General features: G+C 42.1%; 4 protein-coding genes across 10 annotated transcripts; 3 read left to right on the plus strand and 1 right to left on the minus strand.

Annotated features, from left to right (window-relative positions):
* Positions 1-11: 11 nt before the first annotated feature.
* On the plus strand, positions 12-3,804 carry Drongo (Arf GTPase activating protein drongo). Of its 4 annotated transcripts, none has more exons than XM_071770901.1 (6): positions 12-392; positions 1,970-2,496; positions 2,586-2,774; positions 2,882-3,064; positions 3,314-3,441; positions 3,534-3,804. In XM_071770901.1, exons 1-6 carry the CDS (start codon positions 229-231, stop codon positions 3,585-3,587), a joined length of 1,245 nt encoding a protein of 414 aa, XP_071627002.1. In that variant the 5' UTR covers positions 12-228; the 3' UTR covers positions 3,588-3,804. The 4 variants fall into 4 exon arrangements, with proteins under 4 accessions (XP_071627002.1, XP_071627004.1, XP_071627003.1 ...); XM_071770903.1 differs by having other exon boundaries at positions 244-385; XM_071770902.1 differs by lacking the exon at positions 12-392 and adding an exon at positions 446-664.
* A 236-nt stretch (positions 3,805-4,040) lies between these two features.
* On the minus strand, positions 4,041-9,583 carry Dock (SH2/SH3 adaptor protein dock). 4 transcript variants are annotated; one of them, XM_071770913.1, is made up of 4 exons: positions 8,996-9,582; positions 6,718-7,019; positions 5,146-6,083; positions 4,041-4,839 (listed from the first exon to the last, which is right to left on the minus strand). In XM_071770913.1, the coding sequence occupies exons 2-4, from the start codon at positions 6,734-6,736 to the stop codon at positions 4,618-4,620; spliced, it is 1,179 nt and encodes a 392-aa protein (XP_071627014.1). In that variant the 5' UTR covers positions 6,737-7,019; positions 8,996-9,582; the 3' UTR covers positions 4,041-4,617. The 4 variants fall into 4 exon arrangements, with proteins under 4 accessions (XP_071627014.1, XP_071627016.1, XP_071627017.1 ...); XM_071770915.1 differs by lacking the exon at positions 8,996-9,582 and adding an exon at positions 8,495-8,979; XM_071770916.1 differs by lacking the exon at positions 6,718-7,019 and having other exon boundaries at positions 8,996-9,583.
* Positions 9,577-18,760, plus strand: LOC139808658 (ras GTPase-activating-like protein IQGAP1). The gene is given in 20 exon segments (XM_071770875.1): positions 9,577-9,871; positions 9,873-9,933; positions 10,448-10,538; positions 10,684-10,918; positions 11,016-11,160; positions 11,299-11,456; positions 11,526-11,660; positions 11,913-11,997; positions 12,109-12,200; positions 12,288-12,453; positions 12,526-12,689; positions 12,816-12,950; positions 13,032-13,188; positions 13,280-13,525; positions 13,638-13,801; positions 13,883-14,026; positions 14,103-14,471; positions 14,554-14,718; positions 14,799-14,912; positions 14,987-18,760. Coding segments are annotated over 20 exon segments (5,187 nt in total). The 5' UTR covers positions 9,577-9,688; the 3' UTR covers positions 17,165-18,760.
* Positions 18,761-18,771: 11 nt separating this feature from the next.
* On the plus strand, positions 18,772-20,880 carry Xpac (DNA repair protein complementing XP-A cells homolog Xpac). The gene is made up of 6 exons (XM_071770920.1): positions 18,772-18,978; positions 19,284-19,519; positions 19,690-19,801; positions 19,879-20,003; positions 20,122-20,398; positions 20,482-20,880. Exons 2-6 carry the CDS (start codon positions 19,365-19,367, stop codon positions 20,641-20,643), a joined length of 831 nt encoding a protein of 276 aa, XP_071627021.1. The 5' UTR covers positions 18,772-18,978; positions 19,284-19,364; the 3' UTR covers positions 20,644-20,880.
* Positions 20,881-20,949: the final 69 nt, after the last annotated feature.

The raw sequence follows: 20,949 nt of genomic DNA on the forward strand, positions 1-20,949 counted from the left end.
GTCAGTTTCGCAGGCGCGGCGCGATAGGTGGGTTCGCACGATCCCTGACACCTGGGGATCGCTCGACCGCTCGACGGCCTACCCGAGGTAGGCTTCTCCGTTCCCGAGGAGCGCGAACCTCGTCCCCGTTGCAGACGCGCGCCCGCGCGCGCGCGCGGACGCGTACATATATACACCTGTGCCCGCAGACCTGCACGCGCAGACATCCATAGGCACGCACGGCACGGGATGGCGTCCACGAAGAGGAAGCAGGACGAGAGGAACCTGAAGACGCTGCGCGAACTGGTCTCGCAGCCGGGCAACAAGGAATGCTTCGACTGCAACCAGCGCGGCCCGACTTACGTCAACATGACGATCGGCTCGTTCGTCTGCACCTCTTGCTCTGGTATGCTGTAAGTAGCTCCGGCTCTCTCCGACTTCTCTGCGTGGCCCTCATCGCCTCCTCCTTCCCTCCCCGTCTCCTCCTCCTCCTCCTCCTCCTCCCCGCGGATGTTTCCTGGATCGCGCGCGTGTTCGCTGCGCGGTACCGTTCTCGCGTTCCCCCACGACGGCGGCGGCGTGACATTGGGCAAATGTCATCCGTGGTCTCGGACGACGACGGGGGGAGACGGCGGCGAGGTGCGAGGATCCTGGCCGAGATACGATCTCTCCTCCCGGGACCACGGTGAGGAGGCCACGACGGTGCCAGTATCCTGCGATTCGGGACACGACCGAAGCCGCGATGGTATCGCGATCGTCGCGCGAGCAGCGCGGACTTATGGAGCGCTCATCGGCTCGGCGTTCCAAATCCTGGTCCTGATGGCCGTGACGCGGTGCGACGGCGACGGCTATAAATAGAGGGAAGGAAAACCCGTCGCGCGCGCCGCCGAGCCACGGAGAAGCCCCTCCATGTAGGACGCGCGGCCTCCGCGCGAGAATCGCTTCGGGCGACGTAAACGTACACGTGTACAGGCCTTTGCGTTCACGATCGTTGCGTCGCGACGCGACGAAGAGGAAGAAGAAGAGAGACGAGAGAGGAGAGAAAGCGAAGGGAGAGAGGAGAGACCGTGCGCTCTCGCGCGGCTCTGAGTCATCGCATTAAAACGTCGGCGCGGCTTCCACAGCCAGGAAGTTAGCGCTATCAGCGACGTCGACGTTTTTCTTTGTGCGCAGTTCTGGTTATCTATCAGTGGTCGAAATGTTACCGCCGTGGAGAGAAAAAGACTGCGTCTTCCTCTCGTCTCCGTCTCTTTCTCTCTTTCTTCTTCCTCTTCTCACGCTCTTCTCTTCTTCTTATTTCCAGCATTCCCGAGGAACTGGCGATCGTTCGCGCGCGATACGGCCGATTATCGAGCTCGCGCTCTTTAATCGGTCAAGTCGCATAGTCGCATTGCGCCGATTGCGCGAGGCGGCCGCCGCGTTGCACCGCACACGCGCGCACGTGCGGATTTTTAAATCTCGTTACACGGCTATATTTGCGTCCTACGACGTATTAGAGGCACGCGAGGCCTTCGTTGTTATTCCGTCACGGAAACTTAACGATTGACCGGATCGGGTGGTCCGGGGGTATCGCGGGACGAAAGTGTCCCGGGGCGAACCGCGGCTCGAAAAATATTGTCCGTATGACGTAATTACAATTGCCAAGCGCTCATTGATTTTCCGCGAACTTCCCTCTCTCCTTCTCACTCTCTCGCTCTCTCGTTTCGTATTGTCTAACAAATAATTTCGAATTAATCGGCGTAGAAAGCCTTGGTTTCCAAAATTACGGTCTCTCGTAACCGCCGAGATCAGCTGTAAATGAAAAAATTTTTATTGGAAAGGATAGTACCGGTAGTACCAATTTTTTAAGCAATGGGGAACTGTAAGTATTTACGTGAATCACGTTGCGTTAACAATCACGAGGTTTGTCCATCCGCTCGTCAATCCGATCTTCATATTGATAAAATCGAGTCAGAATCCTAATCTACAAGCTCTCGCGTTGCACTTCCAGACGAGGCCTGACACCACCGCACCGGGTAAAGTCCATTTCCATGGCGACGTTCACCCAGGACGAGATAGACTTCATAAAGGAGCACGGCAACGAGTACTGCAGGAGAATATGGCTCGGTCTGATGAACTCCAACTCCCCGCAGAGCTTGGACACCAAGGACGAGCAGAAGATGAAGAACCTGATGAGCGCCAAGTACGAGATTAAGAGATACTACCTGGACCCGTCGATCGCGAATCAAAACATAGTGGCGCAGCCGAGGTCGCAGTCCGCGAGCAGCGTCCCGAGGGTACCGAACTCGGGAACGTCCGCGACGCTGCCCGCGCCGGTCAGTCAGAAGTCGGCGAACACAGACGCGATGAACAACTCGAACACGTTCTCGACGGACTTCGTCGCCGACTTCAGCAAAGTTCCTGATCCCTTCTGTCCGGCGACGACGGCGCCGGTCGGCCAGTTCGGCCAGCAGCCATTCGCGCCGCAGCCGTTCTTCGCTAACTTCGACAATAATCCGGTCTTCAATAATTCGAAGAGTGAGTATATTGTCTTCTCCCTTTTTTTACGTCAGAAATCCACATTGTAACACGACGCCTGTTTTATAATGAATAATTTTATTATTGAGGTATGGAAACGTCCGCAATGTTTAATCAGGTCGGTGGGAACGGCACGATGAACATGAATGGGATACACGCGCCACCTTCGGAAGATCGTTACGCGGCACTTAAAGACTTAGATTCGCTGATGAAGCAAACGCAGTTGAAGGAGGAGACAACCTTATCCGCATCTACATGGAACGCAAATAATTCGAATGGTGAATATCATTTGCGGGGGGGTTACCTGATAATAAAGTGCCGATTAACTACACACCGATTGATATAAAAAAGGAAGCATTGGATTAAATAAAGTTCTCATTTGCAGCACCGAACGCTACGTGGAGCATAGGAGTAAATAATCAAACACACGTCATCTCGAACCCCTTCACGGGTGGTGACTTATGGCGGCCGTCTGCAAACGTAGTCAACAATAATACTCAATCCGTCGATAGCTCTCTGTGCAATCCCGCGAATCCGTTTAAACCGACTCAATTCCCTGTAAATAATGGTAAGATATGACGATAATTCACGCATTCCTAAACTAAAATTAAAAAAAAATGTTACTATAATTTTATATAAATTATTTCGTAATTTATTTTTTATTAATGTTTATATGTACTTATTTCGATCACCTTCAGCTTAGAAGAATTCGAAAGAATTCAGGAATCAGGAGCGTTAAAGAAGACAAATATTGTGTTATATTAACCGTCGGTAATTTTAGTTTGTAACAACGTTAATGCTTGGGATAAACTTTCAGATTCGCAATGGATAGGCATCGGCACACCTAGTAACGGAGATGTACTCCAATTAAGTCAACTCATGACGCCGCTAGCGAACAAAGTATGGCAACCGACGGTACCGGCGTACCACGCAAATCCATTCATGGTAAGCCGTAATTTTGTCTGAATTCTCGTAATAAACTTGAAAGACTCTTCCCCTCGATATGTTTACTCAATCATCGTTAATCATCATTACAGGTGGGCACGGGAGTGAGCAACATGACAAGGAATTCGAACAACCCCTTCTTATGATTATGTACGCGTAAGCTTTTAATGGAGTTACGAACAAATAATTCGAACTAAAATATATTTAGATTAGGCAAATTGTTATATTGTGACCTTATTGGCAATTAGTGCCATTAACTTTTATTCCCAGGAGCACCAATCTCATATCTATATAAATAAAAAAAAATAATACTTTTATTTATGAATATAATATACGTTAATAAAGATTAATATTTGTTACTAATCGTGATTGTTACTTGGCGACAAATTCTTAAATAAGACAAATCTTTCCTTTTTCATCATTTCTTTTGACGATATATATGTACCTAAAAAAAAATTAATTATGCAACATGGCAATGACCAATGATGGAAAAATAAGAAGTAAAAATCTTACTGTAGCATAAGAGTTTTAAACGCATACATATTTGTATTATAGCTATTATTGAACTGAAAATGGACAGAAGAAATAAGTCGAAAGGATACATTTTTTTTCTTATGCACACTTAAATACAGTTTATTTACTTAAAAACTTCTAATATAAATACAAAATCACAAATGAACACTTAGTCTTTGTTATAATTCAATACCAATAGCTCTAGAGTAGAGATCCACTTAATCGTTCATAATTGCATGATAATTAATTATTACTTGATCATTACACTTGCAGTCTATATTATATGCAGTTGTAATATATTACTAATAACAGTCGGTTCGCGTTTTACAATTACATATGAATATAAAGATAAGCCTTGTGTTGTCAATTAGCTCATGTAGCTGTCGTATTAATGTTTCTTTGTTCGTTTGTTGAGTAGTCTGGAAGCTCCGAGGAGTGTAATACGTGTTACCGATTCACTTAGAGTAATAAATTATACCTCACTGTGTAAATGGTGAAAAACAATCGAGAAACACTAATATACGAGTAGACCAATTATATTAATTGTTATTGTATAAACGTACGAGAGATGTGTGATATTGATATTACTAGGCAGGCGTCGCGTATCTTGGCGATACATCTGAAAGCGCATGGACTGTCTCCTTCTTCATGGCACGAATTCATCTAGCAACCGTTACTACTGGCATTGCCTTTTGGTAGTGGGCGCACCAAGTACAGCTTTTCTCCCTGCTTATTGGTGTAGATTGGGGCCCTCTGGTAATGATCTACAAGCTGATCTAGCGTGTGGAACTTCCTCTGACCGATGCAGTATAGCGCTCCTTCCACGTGTACCCTAAAGTGCTTGTTACGTCCCGGCGCTTTCAAGGATACCGAATAGTCGCCCATCTAAAAATTGACAATAATTAGAGCGATAAGCAATTACCATATTCTTGTCATACTTTGTCAATACAATTAATTAAATACAGCGAGTTCTTAATTAATTGTAAGTTTTTAGAGTTTCAATGAAATCTTGAAGATATGAATTTTATTGAAATACAGGCAAAAATTATATACGTGGATAAATAAGATAAACGCAAAGATCTTCAAAAGTTAAGTTTCGACTGGGAGATAATCGATATCTCACGAAAAATTTGCTAAAGCCGACTCAAACGGAAGTTCTGATTTAATCGCGACGGTAGCCGCTGTACTCACGTTGGTTTCACTATCCCTGATTAGGAAATCTCCGTCGTGGCCGTGTTGATTGAGCAGCGTGTCGCATTGCGAGCGCGTAATACTACCGTAGTACCAAGGCTTGCCGACGAGATGCGGCCGATCGCCGGGATCCGGCCTCCGTTCGAGGGAATCCCCCTGGCTGATCTCGCTACTCGTCATACCGCGCTCGCGGTACGGTTGCGTCAAGTACTCGCTGAGCTCTTGGAGATAATTGCGCGGTACCAGGCCAACCTGTCCCTGGCTGTTTCTCGCCTTGTACCATTCCGGGTCCGCCGGTGGACGATCGAGGATCTCGAGGCGGTCGCCTTTCTCGAACGACAGCTCCTGATCGTTATTGGACGAGAACGAGTAGAGAGCCACCACGATGTCGAGCACGTTCTCGGCCATCGCGTACGTGTGAAGCGTGTCGTCGGCGTCGCCTTCCTCCTGGGTGTAGTTCGACGGGAACCAGCCGGCCTGGGTGCCGCTCTGGCCCCGCCACCAGCCGTCATTGCTCTTCTCGAGTATCAGGATCCTGGTGCCCTTCACGAGGGACAGCTCGTCCGCCTGCTGCGCCTGGTAATTGTACTTGACGACCGCGGTGCCGATCGCCTCGCTCGGATCGGCCGGCAGACGTCGCGCCATGATGGGGGACTCGACCGCCCGGGACGGCGAGTTACTGGATGGCAGCGTCTTAGAGCCGGAGCCCTTCTTGACCTTTTTCTTAATACTATCGAACAGCGAGGGCTTCTCCTTCTTAACATAGTTGCTCGGCACATAACCAGCCTGTCCTCTCGCGCTCTGCACTCGCCACCAGTGCTTCGAATCGTCCAGCAACAGATAGCGATCGTTCTTACGTAAATCTAGCTCCTGAGCACCCTGTGCCCCATAATCATATTTGGCGACAACGTAACATACGTCGTCTTGACTCGTCTTGCCTGAAATGTATCACGGCTATTATCATTGCACATACCGACATAAAGATGCGTGAGAAATGATTACGTTAGACTAGATTCCACTTTTAATTAATGTTTGTTTAATCATCGTTTGATACACGTGATATTTACTACAAACGCTTCACTATAAATTATCAACTATCAGATTCAACTCGGATTTTTGTATAATTTATGAATACATAAAAAAGATTTACGCGTCACAACTTAACAAAATAACATTGTAACAAGATCATCAGGTTCTCACACTATTTCTGTTAATAGAATACACGAGACAGAACCAAACTTACTGTTCTTAATCATCACACAAATTACTTCTATATATCTGCTCACAGAAACAATAAATGTATACTTTAATATAAATTTACGCAGCAAATGTCACAGTCAGTACAAGGATCAATTATTCACGCAGCAATCCAATTTGATCAAAAGACGACAGAAAAATAAAAATCCTTAATATTCTCAGAGAAACCAAGGTAAAATACGGTAAAATTTATCAAGATACACAAGGACGAATTAGGGTCGAAGTAATTACTTTACGTAGACCTGATGACAAACTTCGTCGAGTCGAAAGAAAGATTTACATACAAAGCAAAAAGCGTACGAAAATAAAACGTACCATGCTTCATGGCTGCCATGTGCGTAAAAATAAATACATATATATATGTATACGACGATATATATGTATTTAGATTTTTGTATGTACAGCTGAGTGTGGCGTGTGAGTAGCTGCTACTCACGTACTACTTCAACAAATCTTAAGTCTGCTTGTACAGAGTCGACGGCGTGAGTGCAGCAGGCATTCATTATTTAGTTTTTTTTGTTTGCTTATTTTTTTGTTTCAGTGCTGATGCACCTGCTGATTTCTTTGGTCAGAATCCATCGTTCTCAAGGGTAGCGCAAGCAAGTGCATTACCAACACTTTGGGGGAAAACAAAAATAAACGATCATTAGCACAAGATTCATCAGAGACGGACCAGTATAAGACTTCATTTTTATCATAATATACTTAAAGAGCTATGGCACACGTCATAGAGTGCGTTACGCACATTCCGTAGTGGCAATCCGCAACTTCTCTACGGAGTTGCGGAAGCTGCCAAGGAAAGCATTTGATAATCGGTCATTTTACAACTGTGCAATATGTACTCTCGTTACAGTAATTCATGCCGATAAACACAATTTTGAATCTGACTTTAGGAGTTACGTGGAGACTCTTTAGACAAATTTTCTCTTACGAGAAATGAGAATGACGACACAATACCGACTGATACGTTAATGACTCACTCTATGGCATGCCCGTTTACGTTTCTAGAATCTTTATTCCTCTATATAAACATGCAATATATTCTATCGAAATAACAACCACTGTATCACGATAAACTACGCCGCGACATAATCGTTTAAACTCTTTTTACGTCCATTTCCATCAATGCAAGATTAATTTCAATCTCGGTCCAACTTATGTGTTTTATCTTCTTCCATGAATCTATAATTCCTGGAACTGAAACGATTCGTGGAAAGGACAAAAAGTAAAAGTTAAACCAAGATTAAAGTCAATCTACATTGATAGATCACAACTTTATAGAAATGAATATTAGCAAGCGACTCGAGAGAGGCGATGATTAATAACGTTATAAAACCAGTTGGAAACTGCTGTGAGCGGCGTGTAAATCAACGGCCATCGCGTACCGCCTATTATGTTACTTAAACTGAGTGACAGTTATGCTAATATAATAATAATACTTCTATAGACAGCGCATAATCTATCAGAGTGCTGTAATACAAACACATACGCATGCGGTAGACAAGTGCGCTACTCTACTTGAGCTAATAAATATGATCACCAATCGGCACATAAGTATTAAGTATAATGTAACTAACATATTTATCCCGATATATCCGATAAGAAAGATTTGAACACTAATCGACCTAGCAATTCAACCACTCGTTATTAAAACAGAAGCTCGAAAGAAATGAGTTTTTCGCTAAACAAAATCCACCGGTACGCGATAACGCCGATATGTCTCTCCCAACTTTCCCCCCCACTTTTCCATCTCGTTTCTTATCCCCCGGCGTTTTGACGTCCATTTCTACTGATATAGATTAACTTTAATCTTAATTATCTTCTTCCAGTTCCGAGAATATTTCCAATTCTCAACGTTTTCTTTAAAAAGATGAAACGTCCGAACCTATAGAACCTAGATCAAAGTTAATCCGCGTTGGTAGAAGTGGACGTGAGAGGAAGGAGAGCACTCGGAGGTGACGCGCGATCCCAAGGATCGATCAAACGTCATCAACGTCATTCTCGAGCGACGATCGCCGTCGCCGTGTCGCAACCGTGATGCAGCTGTGCTCTCTCCAGGAGCTCCATCGTGCGTCGCGACTCGCGGACTTACGGAATACGGAGCATCCGAAGCTGGAGGCACTTGAAAAAACCGTCGAGTTCTCTCCTTCCTGTCGCGCCTAAGCGGCGAGCTAATCTGAACGAGAAGCGGTCAAAAGCACGAGGAATACAAGCCGGTGTCGCATCTGCGCGCACCGCGGTCACTCGAGATTCACTATCACGTTCGCCGCCGGAATCAAAGGCGGTTTTCCGACTCGCCGCGCCGGCGATCTACTTATTGCGTTATCGAGAGGAAAATCGGTTCGCCGAGGCGACACTGACTCGACACGAGCAACACGAGCGACCGTGGGGGGCTCCCTCGTCTGCTTCTCTTCCCTCCGTCTCTCTGTTTCTCGCGAGGAAGGGAAACAGCCGAGGTGACACGACACAACTTTATAACGCGCTTCACGGAGATCGTGCGAGGAGCGCAAGAAGAAGCGAAAAACGGACGGGCGGACGCGCGCGCGCGCACGCTTGCGGACGCCGCACCGGTCGACCGTGCCGTCGGACTTACCGATTTTTAAACTTGACATATTCCTGCATAAAGAGCTTTTGGGATCTTACGTCGTTACACGGCTTGTTTTCCCCCACCCCGAGCCGCAGCCATGAAACGACTGAGCGGAGCGTACCGCGTACCTACGTGCCGGGGGGGCTCGTGCGTGTCTGTCTCCCTATCGCTCTTTCTTTCTCTCGCCTTTATCTCCTTGTATCTCTCTCTCCCTCTCGCTGTTTCCCGTGCAAGTGAAGAGAAGCGGGGAGTCAGGGAAGGAGCGCGCGGCGAGCGCCGCGTTCCATCCACTTTCGATCGTCGCCGTCGCCTGTCGTCGTCACCGGGCCCGAGGGGCCACGCGCGAACCACGGACGATCTCTCACGCGCGAAGCGGAGCCGCCCTTCCTCCACGCCGCCACTTTCCGTATCGCGCGAGTCGACGGCCGACGGCTCGAAGCGATGCCTCACGCACGCTCACGCCGATTCGCCACACGTTCGCGGCCGCGCTCGTACGCGACGGCGACCCCTCCCGCACGAAGAACAGACCCACCCTTAGGCCGGAGGTGTATGGTGTATACACCGAGGATATCGGGTGGAAGTGCGATCCCCGGCTCGATGCTCGATGGCCGATGGCCGCGAGACCCGAGACCGCCTAGGCGCCTACTGAACGTTTGCCGCGCCACCTAGCGACGAACGAACCCTCCAATACGCATAGTTATGGTCGAGGTATCGCGATTCGAGCTATCGCGATTCGAGCTATCGCGATTCGAGCGTTTCGCATGGTTGTCAGCACTGAACGGCAGTGCCGCCACCTGCCAGATAATAAATTTGAATTTGGGAGAGTGTAACGTACCGCTCGATGTTTTTCACCTGTTGCTCTCGGTTTTTCGTGTGACAGCGCGTGTCCGCGTTATCTCCCAGGATGGTAAATGTGACTGGCATTTTGACGAGGGATAGGAAAGGTGAGGAACCGCCCGCATTGTTTTATCGTATCTGATTAATAGTGGATACGCGTCTACCTAGCGAACGTATCGTGGACCTCTGTCATCTTGTCGACGCACGTCGAACTCTCGAGCGTCCGTAACTAAATTATTAGATAATTTGTTAATTTACGCACGTATATAATTGATTATACTTTTGCACGTGCGCATCTCGTATATACGATTAAGTTTGAAAGTAGTGGAACGGATGGCGTATCCGACAATATTTTTACGATTAGGTTTGTTTGTTTGTTTTTAATCGTTGCACTGGACTGCGCTAGAACTTTCCTTCTCGCTTTCAAATTTCAAACATATACTTACCTATTTTACTTTAAGTGCAGAAAATAAGTATGCTAGTTTAGCTACAAAGAAAAACAGACACCTATTGACATTGTGATGAAAAAAGTTCAAGTACTAATTATATGAGATACATTCTTATTCTATGTTCTGAACATGAACTCTCAAATATTTAGAATTGTATATAAATACATTTTAGAAGACATGAGGACATCTGCGGAGGATATGGATGAGGAACGTAGGAGAGAATTGTCGTATCATTATCTCTGCCACTTGGAGGAAGCTAAGAAGTAAATATAATGCGCATACATAAATTACTACATTTAATTATCTCTTATTGATTGATTATATTTGTCTGTTATTTATCTTTATCAGAATCAAAGGATTTATATTTGTTAAGATAAAAAATATATTAGCATCACTTTTCTTCTGCAGATGGATGGAAGCCTGCTTGAGAGAGCCGTTACCTCCGTCGATCGAGCTGGAGGAGAATCTTCGCAATGGAGTGTATCTAGCGAAACTCGGCCACTTCATGGCACCTAATGTTTTACCGTTGAATAAAATCTACGACAGCGAACAGCGCAGATATAAAGCTGTTGGATTGCAATTTCGTCATACGGACAATATAAATTATTTTTTAAAATGCTTGGAGTCCGAGCGTCTACCGTTGGTATGTACAAAGTAGTTTTGAAATCTAATGAAAGAATTATATCGTTGGTACAATATTAATTGTTAAAATGAGATAATGCAAAATTTGCCTTTTACAGACATTCCTGCCAGAAACGACAGACATATACGACAAGAAGAATATGCCGCGACTGATATATTGCATCCATGCTCTTAGCAAGCATTTATTTAAACATGGAAAAGCGCCACCAATGTCAGATTTGTATGGAAAAGTGAATTTCTCTGGTATGTACTTTTCTACAATGCCGTCTAGAAAATGCAGAGATATTAAATATGAAATGATTGAAATGCATTTTAGATATCTATTTCTTTTACGCTTTTAGGAGATATATATTCTTATATATTTATATCACATTCTTTCAGAGGAAGAAATCGATACCGTTACTAAAGAACTGAAAAAACAAGGTATTCAAATGCCTGCCTTTCAAAAAATAGGAGGTCTATTGACTAACAGCATTACTACGGATACAGCCACTCTTCACGACGCTGTCGTCACAATTAATCAAGCTGTGATAGATAATGTATGTCTATTTTATTTCGTCTAGAAAGCAACTTTGCGTGGTAATACTAACTGAATTGTGTATTTTCAGGATAACGATAAAATTTTACAAAAGCTTCAAAGTAAAGAGATGCAGTTAAGTAATGTTGAACCTGCTTACATAGAAAAGTATAGTAAGGCATTGGCGGAAGCTAAAGCTGCGAAAACAGAAGCGGCACTTAACAAGGTATTGTTAATTTGATTGTATTGCATAATTTTGCATGCTCACATTTAGGGCCAATTTCACCAACCACAGTTAGCTTAACCGACGGTTAAAGTTAGCAGGATTGACCAATAGAAAGCAGGGTGGATTCATTTCTATTGGTCAATTCTGTTAACTTTAACCATCGGTTAAGCTAACTGTGGTTAGTGAAATTGGCCCTTAAATACTTTCATTGATCTTTCAATTTATACAATTTTTCAATTTTATGCTGTTTAGTCCCTCAACGACAGCTACGTAGCAGATGAATACGATGAGTTATTAACACAAGCAGAAATACAAGGACACGTTAATTATGTAAATGGTAAATAAATCAAATTAATATGTCAAATTTTTTTATGATTATAAAATTTTGTTCGGTTTAACTTATAAAAAAGATGTATAAACTTATTGTGATGAAATATATATGTTTCAGCTTCTTGCGCACTGGAAGTCATTGCTTCGTCTTTATCTCATGACAATGCTGAAATAATAGCTGCTTTGGAAGTGCCAGTATTATCTTTCAAGGTATAGCAGAAAGCATTCTTTTGTTGCATATAATGTAATAACTATTAAAAATTTTGATCATAACGTCACATGTATATTGTTTTACAGAATATATTTTCTGAAAATGTTGAAGATTATAAAGAACAACTAATGCTGATGTTGGATAAATTCGAGTGGAGTGGCATATATCCATCTGAAAGCATTCAGTACTGGACCGATACATTTCAGAATGCGATTGACAAAGGAAACGAGAACGCACAACAACGTCGCAAACGTTAATATTATTTAATTAAACGTACTGTATAATTTTCAGACGGATATAAGCTGCTATTCTCATTTGTTACAGGAGAGGAGGCTGTCAAACGTCTAAATATGGCTTTAGAATCTGCGGACAAAGAAAAGTTTTATGAGATCTTGCTAACCCCGTGTCTAGAAATCTCTCGCTACATCGATGAATTTGCACTTCCGTTGTATTATCAGGAGATGAGAGAAGATCGTATAGACTCTGAGGTAAGATTATCTACGCTATACTTTATTACATTTCTTGGATATTAAAAGCTATAACTCTTTTGAAAGTAGATTTTATTTACATTTACATTTATCAATTTTAACGATTATTTTTTTTCTTTTTGATAGACCAATATCACTTATGATGACATAATCGCCTGTATATCTGTCTTATCCGCTATTGCGGCTATTACCAAAGCGGTGGACACAGGAAATCCAGATTTCGTGTATGAAAAGCTATCGAATCCTGACGCACATTTAACTGTAGGTATAGCAACAATCTACAATTATTTTTTCACTGTTATAGAAATAAATTGTTTTAACATATTGCTGTAAACGTTACAGGAACTAGATGAATTTAATAAAGTAAAGTATGCTCAAGAACTAACGACAGCTCGGCAAGTAAAGCTAAGAACGTCTGAAGAATGTTCTATATTAACTTACAGCGATATTCAAAGGTGCATCGATTCGGTAAACGAACAATGTGATGAAGGTTTTGAAGGTATAATAAAAATGCTGCATAAATCGAATAATTATATTTAAATATTGCAACTATTAAATTAATATAATGATAATTACTTTTGTGTTAATAGTTATACAGATTTTGCAACAAATTAATCGAGGCGTGGCGACGAACGACCATGAGGGTATGATGAAAGCCTTAAAAATGATTACCGAGAAGTTCGATATACCTACATATCCGTACGACGCACCGTTTTATTTGAAACTATTCAAGAAACGTTTACTTGAGAAAGAATCTGACGGATCCGAACTATGGCTGGATGATGTCAAAACTGTAGCGAAGACGGTGACATCAGAGATCGAGGAAATGCAAGAAAGTATGTCACATGGTTTTGAATGTGTTTTTTTGTCGTTTTTGAACATACTAAATTAGACAATTGATCTTAACAAATACTCAAATTATTCTTATTTATTTACAATGCGTTACAGTGGTGGTATTTTTGTGCGACATCAACACGTATGTGGAAAACGATAGTCTGATAGAAACTCTCAACTGCCTGGAAACGTTTGGTATACCTGAAAAATTTGAAGGATTCAGCGAAGAATGTCAAGAGCGATGTTTTCTGGAATTGCGGCGGTTACTGAAGCGGAAGGTAGGGCACTTTTTTTAAAATAGAGAATATATAATATATGCTTTGTTATAAACGTTATTTAAAGTTTTGTTTGTACTGTAGCGTGAAATATACAATTGCCCATATGTTTGCTATACTACCAATAAAGGAAATAAAATTTATATCGATTTGAAAGGCGAAAAATATGCATGGGAGCGTCCGATAGGTTTTACGAAGACTCATCATCTCACCATAGATGATATAAATGTATGTATGGGTTCTCTCAAAGTATCGTGCCTAATTAAAAGTACACATTGATAATAATTTATTTTTACGTTTATAGGAAACAATTAAATCTATTATAGCAGAGAAACGTGAAGAAGATTATATGATGTACGATGAAGAATTATTTGCTAAATTTCAAGCTTGTATTAGAGGATACTTGTTGCGGAAACAGATCGCTGACAGATACGCTTATTTCGACGATAATTTGAGAAAAATTATCATGATACAAGCGTGGTGGAGGGGCATTAGGCAACGAAAACAGTATCGTAAACTATTGCAAAAAAGGAGACAAATTATGTTACAACATCAGAGTAAATGCAAATCCTTAAATGCAAAAATAAATAAGGATGATAAATCATGTCACAGTAAATTATCAAATGCAAGAACAAACGACAAGAATGATAGATTAAGTCGATATAAAAGACACGTAAGCTTGAACCTTTGAATATTTTAATTGCATTTTTTATCAGTAATTTCTTCCATAAAATTTCATTTTTTCTATTACATAGGAGGATAAGATAATTAAGATACAAGCTCTGTGGCGTGGCCGAGCATCGAGAAAAGCCTTTCGCTCTTTATTGCGCTCGGAAAAACCGTCGTTCCCCGTGGTCAGATATTTTTCAACGGTATTAGGTTTCAGCGCGGAGGATTACGACAAGGATCTAGAATTACAAGTATGATAGCCTTCGTATTACTTGCATATATCTCTGTTTCTGCGTATCGAAGTTCTGCTCTTATGGCCGTTTGTTTTTAGAAATTGAAGCACGAGGTCGTACAATGTATAAGGCACAATCAGAATCTATCGGAGCAACTGAACAGCATGTTCGTTAAAATAGGATTACTGATCCAGAACAGAATAGCGTTACAGGTATATTTTCTTAAATTAATCGAATATTTACAAAATCGGAATTTTGCTAAGAAATATTTCGCGTTTCTATTTAGGATGTGGTAGCGCACGGCAAAAGTTTGGATACCCTTGCAAAGGAGAAGAACGCGGGCAAGGATCAAAACGTCTTGAGTGACATTAGTACGATGGCACATAAAGGTCTCAAATCGTTAACGAGGGAAGGTCGTAAGATGCTGGAGGGCTATCAGCACCTGTTCTACGCGTTGCAGACGAATCCACAATATTTGTCCAAGCTGTTATATTTGCCTCCTAGCAACAAGTCAAACAAGTTGTTCCTGAAGAATATCATCTTGACGTTGTTTAATTTCGGATCGAACACCCGGGAAGACTATTTACTGCTGAAACTCTTCGGTTGCGCATTGAGAGAGGAGATCAAGTGCAATTGCCATCAGCCCTCCGACGTGTTGACCGGCAAGCCTTTGGTACGCGAGATGGTGGTGAATTACGCGAAACAATTCAACGGTCAAGCGTCGTTAAAGCAGATTGTAGGTTCGTTGATCGAGAAGGTCCTGGAAGAAAAGGATCTCTGCATAGAGACGAATCCGGTAGACATATACAAGCTTTGGCGGAATCAGCTGGAAATGGAATGCGGCCAGTCTTTGGACATGCCTCATACGGTATCTCAGGAACAAGCGTTGAAACACATCCCGGTGCAGGAATCGCTCACGAGAGCGATAAATCAATTGAAGAGAATATCCCTCGAGTTTCTCAATAGAATAACGCAGTCTCGTGATCTGATCCCTTACGGGATGCTCTACGTTTCGAAGGTCCTGTACAACACGTTGATGGACAAGTTTCCGCATGCTCCCGAGAAAGATATCCTTAAGGCGGTCGGCAATTTGATTTACTATCACTTCATCAACGCCGCGATCGTGGCACCGGACACCTTCGACATCGTCACACTGCCGGTCGACCGAACTTTGTCCTCCTGCCAGAGGAAAAATCTGGCCAGTATAGCCAAGGTGCTGCAATTCTCCACCTCGAAGAAAGGTTTCGGCGAGGAGGCACCGCACTTGGAATGTTTGAATCCGTTCATAATTGCCTGCCACGAGAAGTTCAAGGACTTCTTCCGATACTGTTGCCAAGTGGAAGACCTCGAGGAACACTTCGATATTCACGAATACACGGAGGCGACGCTTATACAGAATCCGGAGATCTGTATATCTCTGCAAGAAATATGCGACGTTCACGCTTTAATGTTGAATTATGAAGACCAGATAACACCGGATCCGTCTGATCCTCTGCATGACTTGTTGGATGATTTGGGCCCGGCACCAACCGTGGCGTCGTTGCTCGGGATTTCCAAAGCGACGTACGATGCAAATTTGGCGCGATACAGTAAGCAGGAGGTGTGCCTGGTGCTGACCAACAAGTTCCAGGTGCCGCGAAATGACGACACAAATCTGAGCAATCTCTTCGTGAAGGCGAAAGAATTACTCGTGTCGGTTATCCCGTTCTTAAAGAAGCCGACTCTCGTGGAGTCCTTGGAGGCCACATCTTCTCCGATGAGCGTGAAACTGTTCGATTATTCGTCCGTGTCGCCAACGGTACGCGAGAGTTCGTCCATAAACGACTGCAAGATGCAATTGCGCGCGTACCTTAACAAGCTCGAGCTCGAGGGATGGGTCAGTCGCGCGGACGGTTATCAAACGATCGTGACGGCGATAGCAAGGGATATTTGCAACAAGAGCAAGTATCGCGTCGCGAGGGACAAGGAGTTGCAAGGGCTGCGGGCGACCAAGGTGCGATTGGACGAGAAGACACGGTACTACGAGGAGCAGGTCGGATTCTACAACGAGTACATAAAGGGCTGCCTCCAGAATCTGCACAGGGGAAAGAGCTCGCTTCGCGCGTATCAGGCGACGCAGAAGGACATGTACACGCAGTGCAAACTGCGATCCAAGATGACGGTGAAGTATTCCGCGTGGAAGCTGCAGGAGAAGGGCGTGCTGATGGAGGTCGATCAGGCGTTGAGCCCGACGGAGATGAAGAACGTCATCTTCGAGATAAGCCCGACGGAGCACAGCGGCGTATTTTCTGTACGCTGCAAATTCATGGGCGTCGAGCTGGAGAAGCTCGACATCAGCATACAGGAGCTGCTCGAGCTGCAGTACGAGGGCAGACCCTGCATGGACATGTTCGGTAGAGCGAAGATCAATGTGAACCTGCTCCTGTACCTGCTGAATCGGAAGTTTTATGGCAAAAAGAGTTGAAGGAACCATTGTCTCAAAGTTCTTCCAACGGAATTCGGAACGGCGGAATCGATTCACGCGTGTTACATGTGCAATTCATTGCTAGCACAACGTGTTCAGAGCGCAAACTTGATATTTTATCACCGCGACGAGTATCGATGATTTATTTACGAGTTTTTTTTTTCGTATTTTCGAGGTCGTTTTCGAGATTATTGATACATTTTGATATGCAAAACTGTGCGTAACATGAAGTAGGGAGAAATTCGTGAAGATTTCACTTTTCCGTCGGGGATTAAGCGAACCAGTTGTCTCATCCTCGATGACGCAAGTGCAGTTATTTACACGTGCGTCGTATACAAAAGGTCTGTTTTTTTTCTGACTGCAAGGTATTTTCTTTCAACTTTACTCTCTTCTCCTTTCCTCCTCCTTTCTCTTCTCCACTTCACTTTCTCCTCTTTTCACTTTCTCCTGTTTACTTTCTCGCGTAATTATGTATATTTACTTCACTTTTTGGGCAAAAAAAAGTAGCCGGCAACAGGCCAAAAAAAGAACAGAACCAAAATTTAAGTTTTTCCTCTACTTCAATGCGTCTTAAATCACAATTAAGAGTTTTCTGCGATCTATTTTTAGGTACGTTTTAATTATCAAAAGTTATTCGTTAACTTGAGGTATAGCAGATCAATAATGCTTTATTATATGTCTTTTCAACAATCCGGAAGATACGATACATCACATCGACTTGTCACTAGTTTTACTGACGTAACATTCTTTTTTTAAATAATTAAGTTATTTTTAATAATTAAGTTATTCACAAGCATTATACTAACACGACGAACTGTCGCCTCCCAGTAATACGTTTAACAATCCCATTTATTACAGCAATCTATCTAGTCTACGATACAGCATGCGTTTTGTAAATAATCGTGTTCGCGAATATTTGAAGTATTCAACGAATGCAACAATTATCGCTTGACATCACAATTAATATAGATATGACGAGTCTGCGAATTTATTCGATTCATGATCTATATATGCGGACTTCGAAGTGTGGATGTAAATTAGTACTAAGTTAATAATAGAATGGAATAAGAAAGCTTCGATTGACACATTGTAATATACAGTTTCGTCACTTTCGTACAAATCGTCAATTTTACTAAATTTTAATAAAATTTCTATCTGCAACTTTAAACGTGTTTCGTTTTCAATTTTATTGCGTGTTCTTATACAAACCTTTATTAAATTATTAACTATAAAAGAAAGAAGAGATTAACAATAAAAAAGCCATAGAATATTTGAAGATCTCGATAATTGTATCAATTGGTTTGCTGGGAGGAGAATTGTTGATAGCTTTAAATATCCGAGATCAAATCCATTACTTATTTTATTTTGTCATATCCTATTTGCAATGACACTACACTATATAACATTCTGGATTGAAGAAATATTTATATTAAAAATTAACACGCACATTACATTTATATTTTGGACATGTTATAAATTAATATGTTATATATTTTCACGAGAAACTTTTTAATATAATGCAGCTTTTAATTACCGGCTATTTTTTTATTTATTTTACGGACGCGTACGCCTCTATAAATATAGCCCACGTGTATTTTGAAGTGCAGAAGGTGCAAAAAATCAGCTGGAAGTGCTGGAACGAACAGATCGGCACATATCTGATGAGCTGAAAGCTTTTCCCGTGTGAATAACTTAGGCCTTAATTATTTCCGTTTATACTATATTTAATATCATAACTCATCAGTCGGACCTTTTAGTTCAATGTCGTTTTCGCTGCATGACATAAAGTTTTACATGGATGACTCGAAATGTCGGTGAGTAAACTGAGTAACCTCGCTATTACGGAATGCCTTTACTTTTGCATCTTGATTTCGCAACCTAATGCAATCCTAATTGTGTAACGTTTCAAACAAACATCAGCGATATGACACTTTTCGACGGTCTGTTAAAACCATCAAAAATTTTGATTTTTTTTATCTGATCTATCCAGGTATTACGTTGACCCCTCTGATGAATTTGTTTACAGCCTAGATACTCAGATAAATTTCTACACACAGTATCCTCTGAATGTTTATCATCTCAAGGTATAAACAAACGATTATACATTGCTCATTTTCAGGGTATAATCCTTTAAAAGCGTATAAATACGTATTATTGGCACAAAACGCACATGGGGATTTGATGTTTTATTTGTTAACAAATGGCTAGTACAGCAACCGCAAATATGGAAAGTAATTCTAACAAGAATGGAGACAACACGGAGACGGAGAGGCAGCTCAAAGAGAGAGCCGAACGAAATCGCCAGAGAGCACTCTTGTTAAGAAAATCTAAGGTTGTAGCTCATCCATATGCGAGGTGTGTATCAAGCGTATACATGAGATATTTGTTAATGTATTTGCCTGTAATGCAATCATCTTTTAAAGCTCAATTCTTTGATCTTGGAGTCTTGGATTTAAAATAAACCTTTTTTTTCTTTAAGAATTTGATTAGATTCTTACGTGTTCTTATTAATAATGTGGTTGTAGGGAAAATGATGACTCTGTAAAAGGAAGAATGATAAAAGTACAAGGGCAGCGTGTTATCGACAGTGGTGGTGGCTTTCTGATAGAAGAAAACGATGAATTAGAACAGCAAATGGTAGCGGACACGTATATACATAATTATATACATGACATTGTTACGTTATACAATAATAAACATTTATATTTATTTAGCTTAAAATTAGAACCGAGCCAGAGCCAGTTATTGGTAAATTTAACGAATGTGAGGAGTGCCAGCAGAAATTTGGAGATTCATATCTTTTGCAAACGTTCGATCTAACTGTCTGTGATAAATGCAGGTATGAGAGCGGCATTTGAAGTAAACAGCTTCATTTATATGGTATCTGGTTTCCTCTCCCTCATGTCTCTTGATAATGAGAAGTCGCGAATATTATACCGTTATATATATCGTTTTAGGGATAAAGAGGGAAAGCACTCCTTAATCACCAAAACTGAAGCTAAACAAGAATACCTGTTGAAAGATTGCGATCTCGATCGACGGGAACCTGTGCTAAAGTATATCGTGCGAAAGAATCCTCACAACGCGAATTGGGGCGAGATGAAGTTGTACCTGCATCTGCAGATAGAACAGAGGGCTTTGGAAGTTTGGGGTTCGGAAGAGGATCTGTTGAAGGAGAAGGAGGCGCGCGATGAAAAGCGGGCGGGAGCTAAGATCAAGAAATTCAATAAGAAGGTACCTTAACTTGTATAAGTGATTTAAATATGACGTCGTATATCGTTGCTAAAACAAGTTTTACGTTTTGCGGATGAGTGAAGATGAAACAGCTGCGAATGCAAGTGAGAAGTTCGTTGTACGATAAGACAACAAAAGCGTCGCACGTTCACGAGTTTGGAGAAGACACGTACAATGAAGAGGATGATACATATACGCACACTTGCACGACGTGCGATTATGAGGAAACGTACGAAAAAATGTGAATCCCCGAATATTATCATTCGCGATAGCATGAGTCAATTTGATATCACTTTATACGAGAGAGAGAGAATATGATTTTTCCTTGAATATGATCTTGTAGATGAGTCTCGAAAAAGAAATTTGTTTTTTCTCTCGAAAATTTGAATGCACGGAATATTTTGTTGATCAATGCAGTTTCTATTTATACATCTTTTTTTTATATTTCACGAAATAATTTAAATAAAAGATATGATAAATTATGTATTTTGTTATTAATTTCATAAGTTTTTCCCGCCATGTGTGAATATGTTGTTAAAAAATTATACTTA

This window comes from Temnothorax longispinosus, chromosome 2, assembly GCF_030848805.1.
Source record: "Temnothorax longispinosus isolate EJ_2023e chromosome 2, Tlon_JGU_v1, whole genome shotgun sequence".
Taxonomy (NCBI): Eukaryota; Metazoa; Arthropoda; class Insecta; order Hymenoptera; family Formicidae; genus Temnothorax; species Temnothorax longispinosus.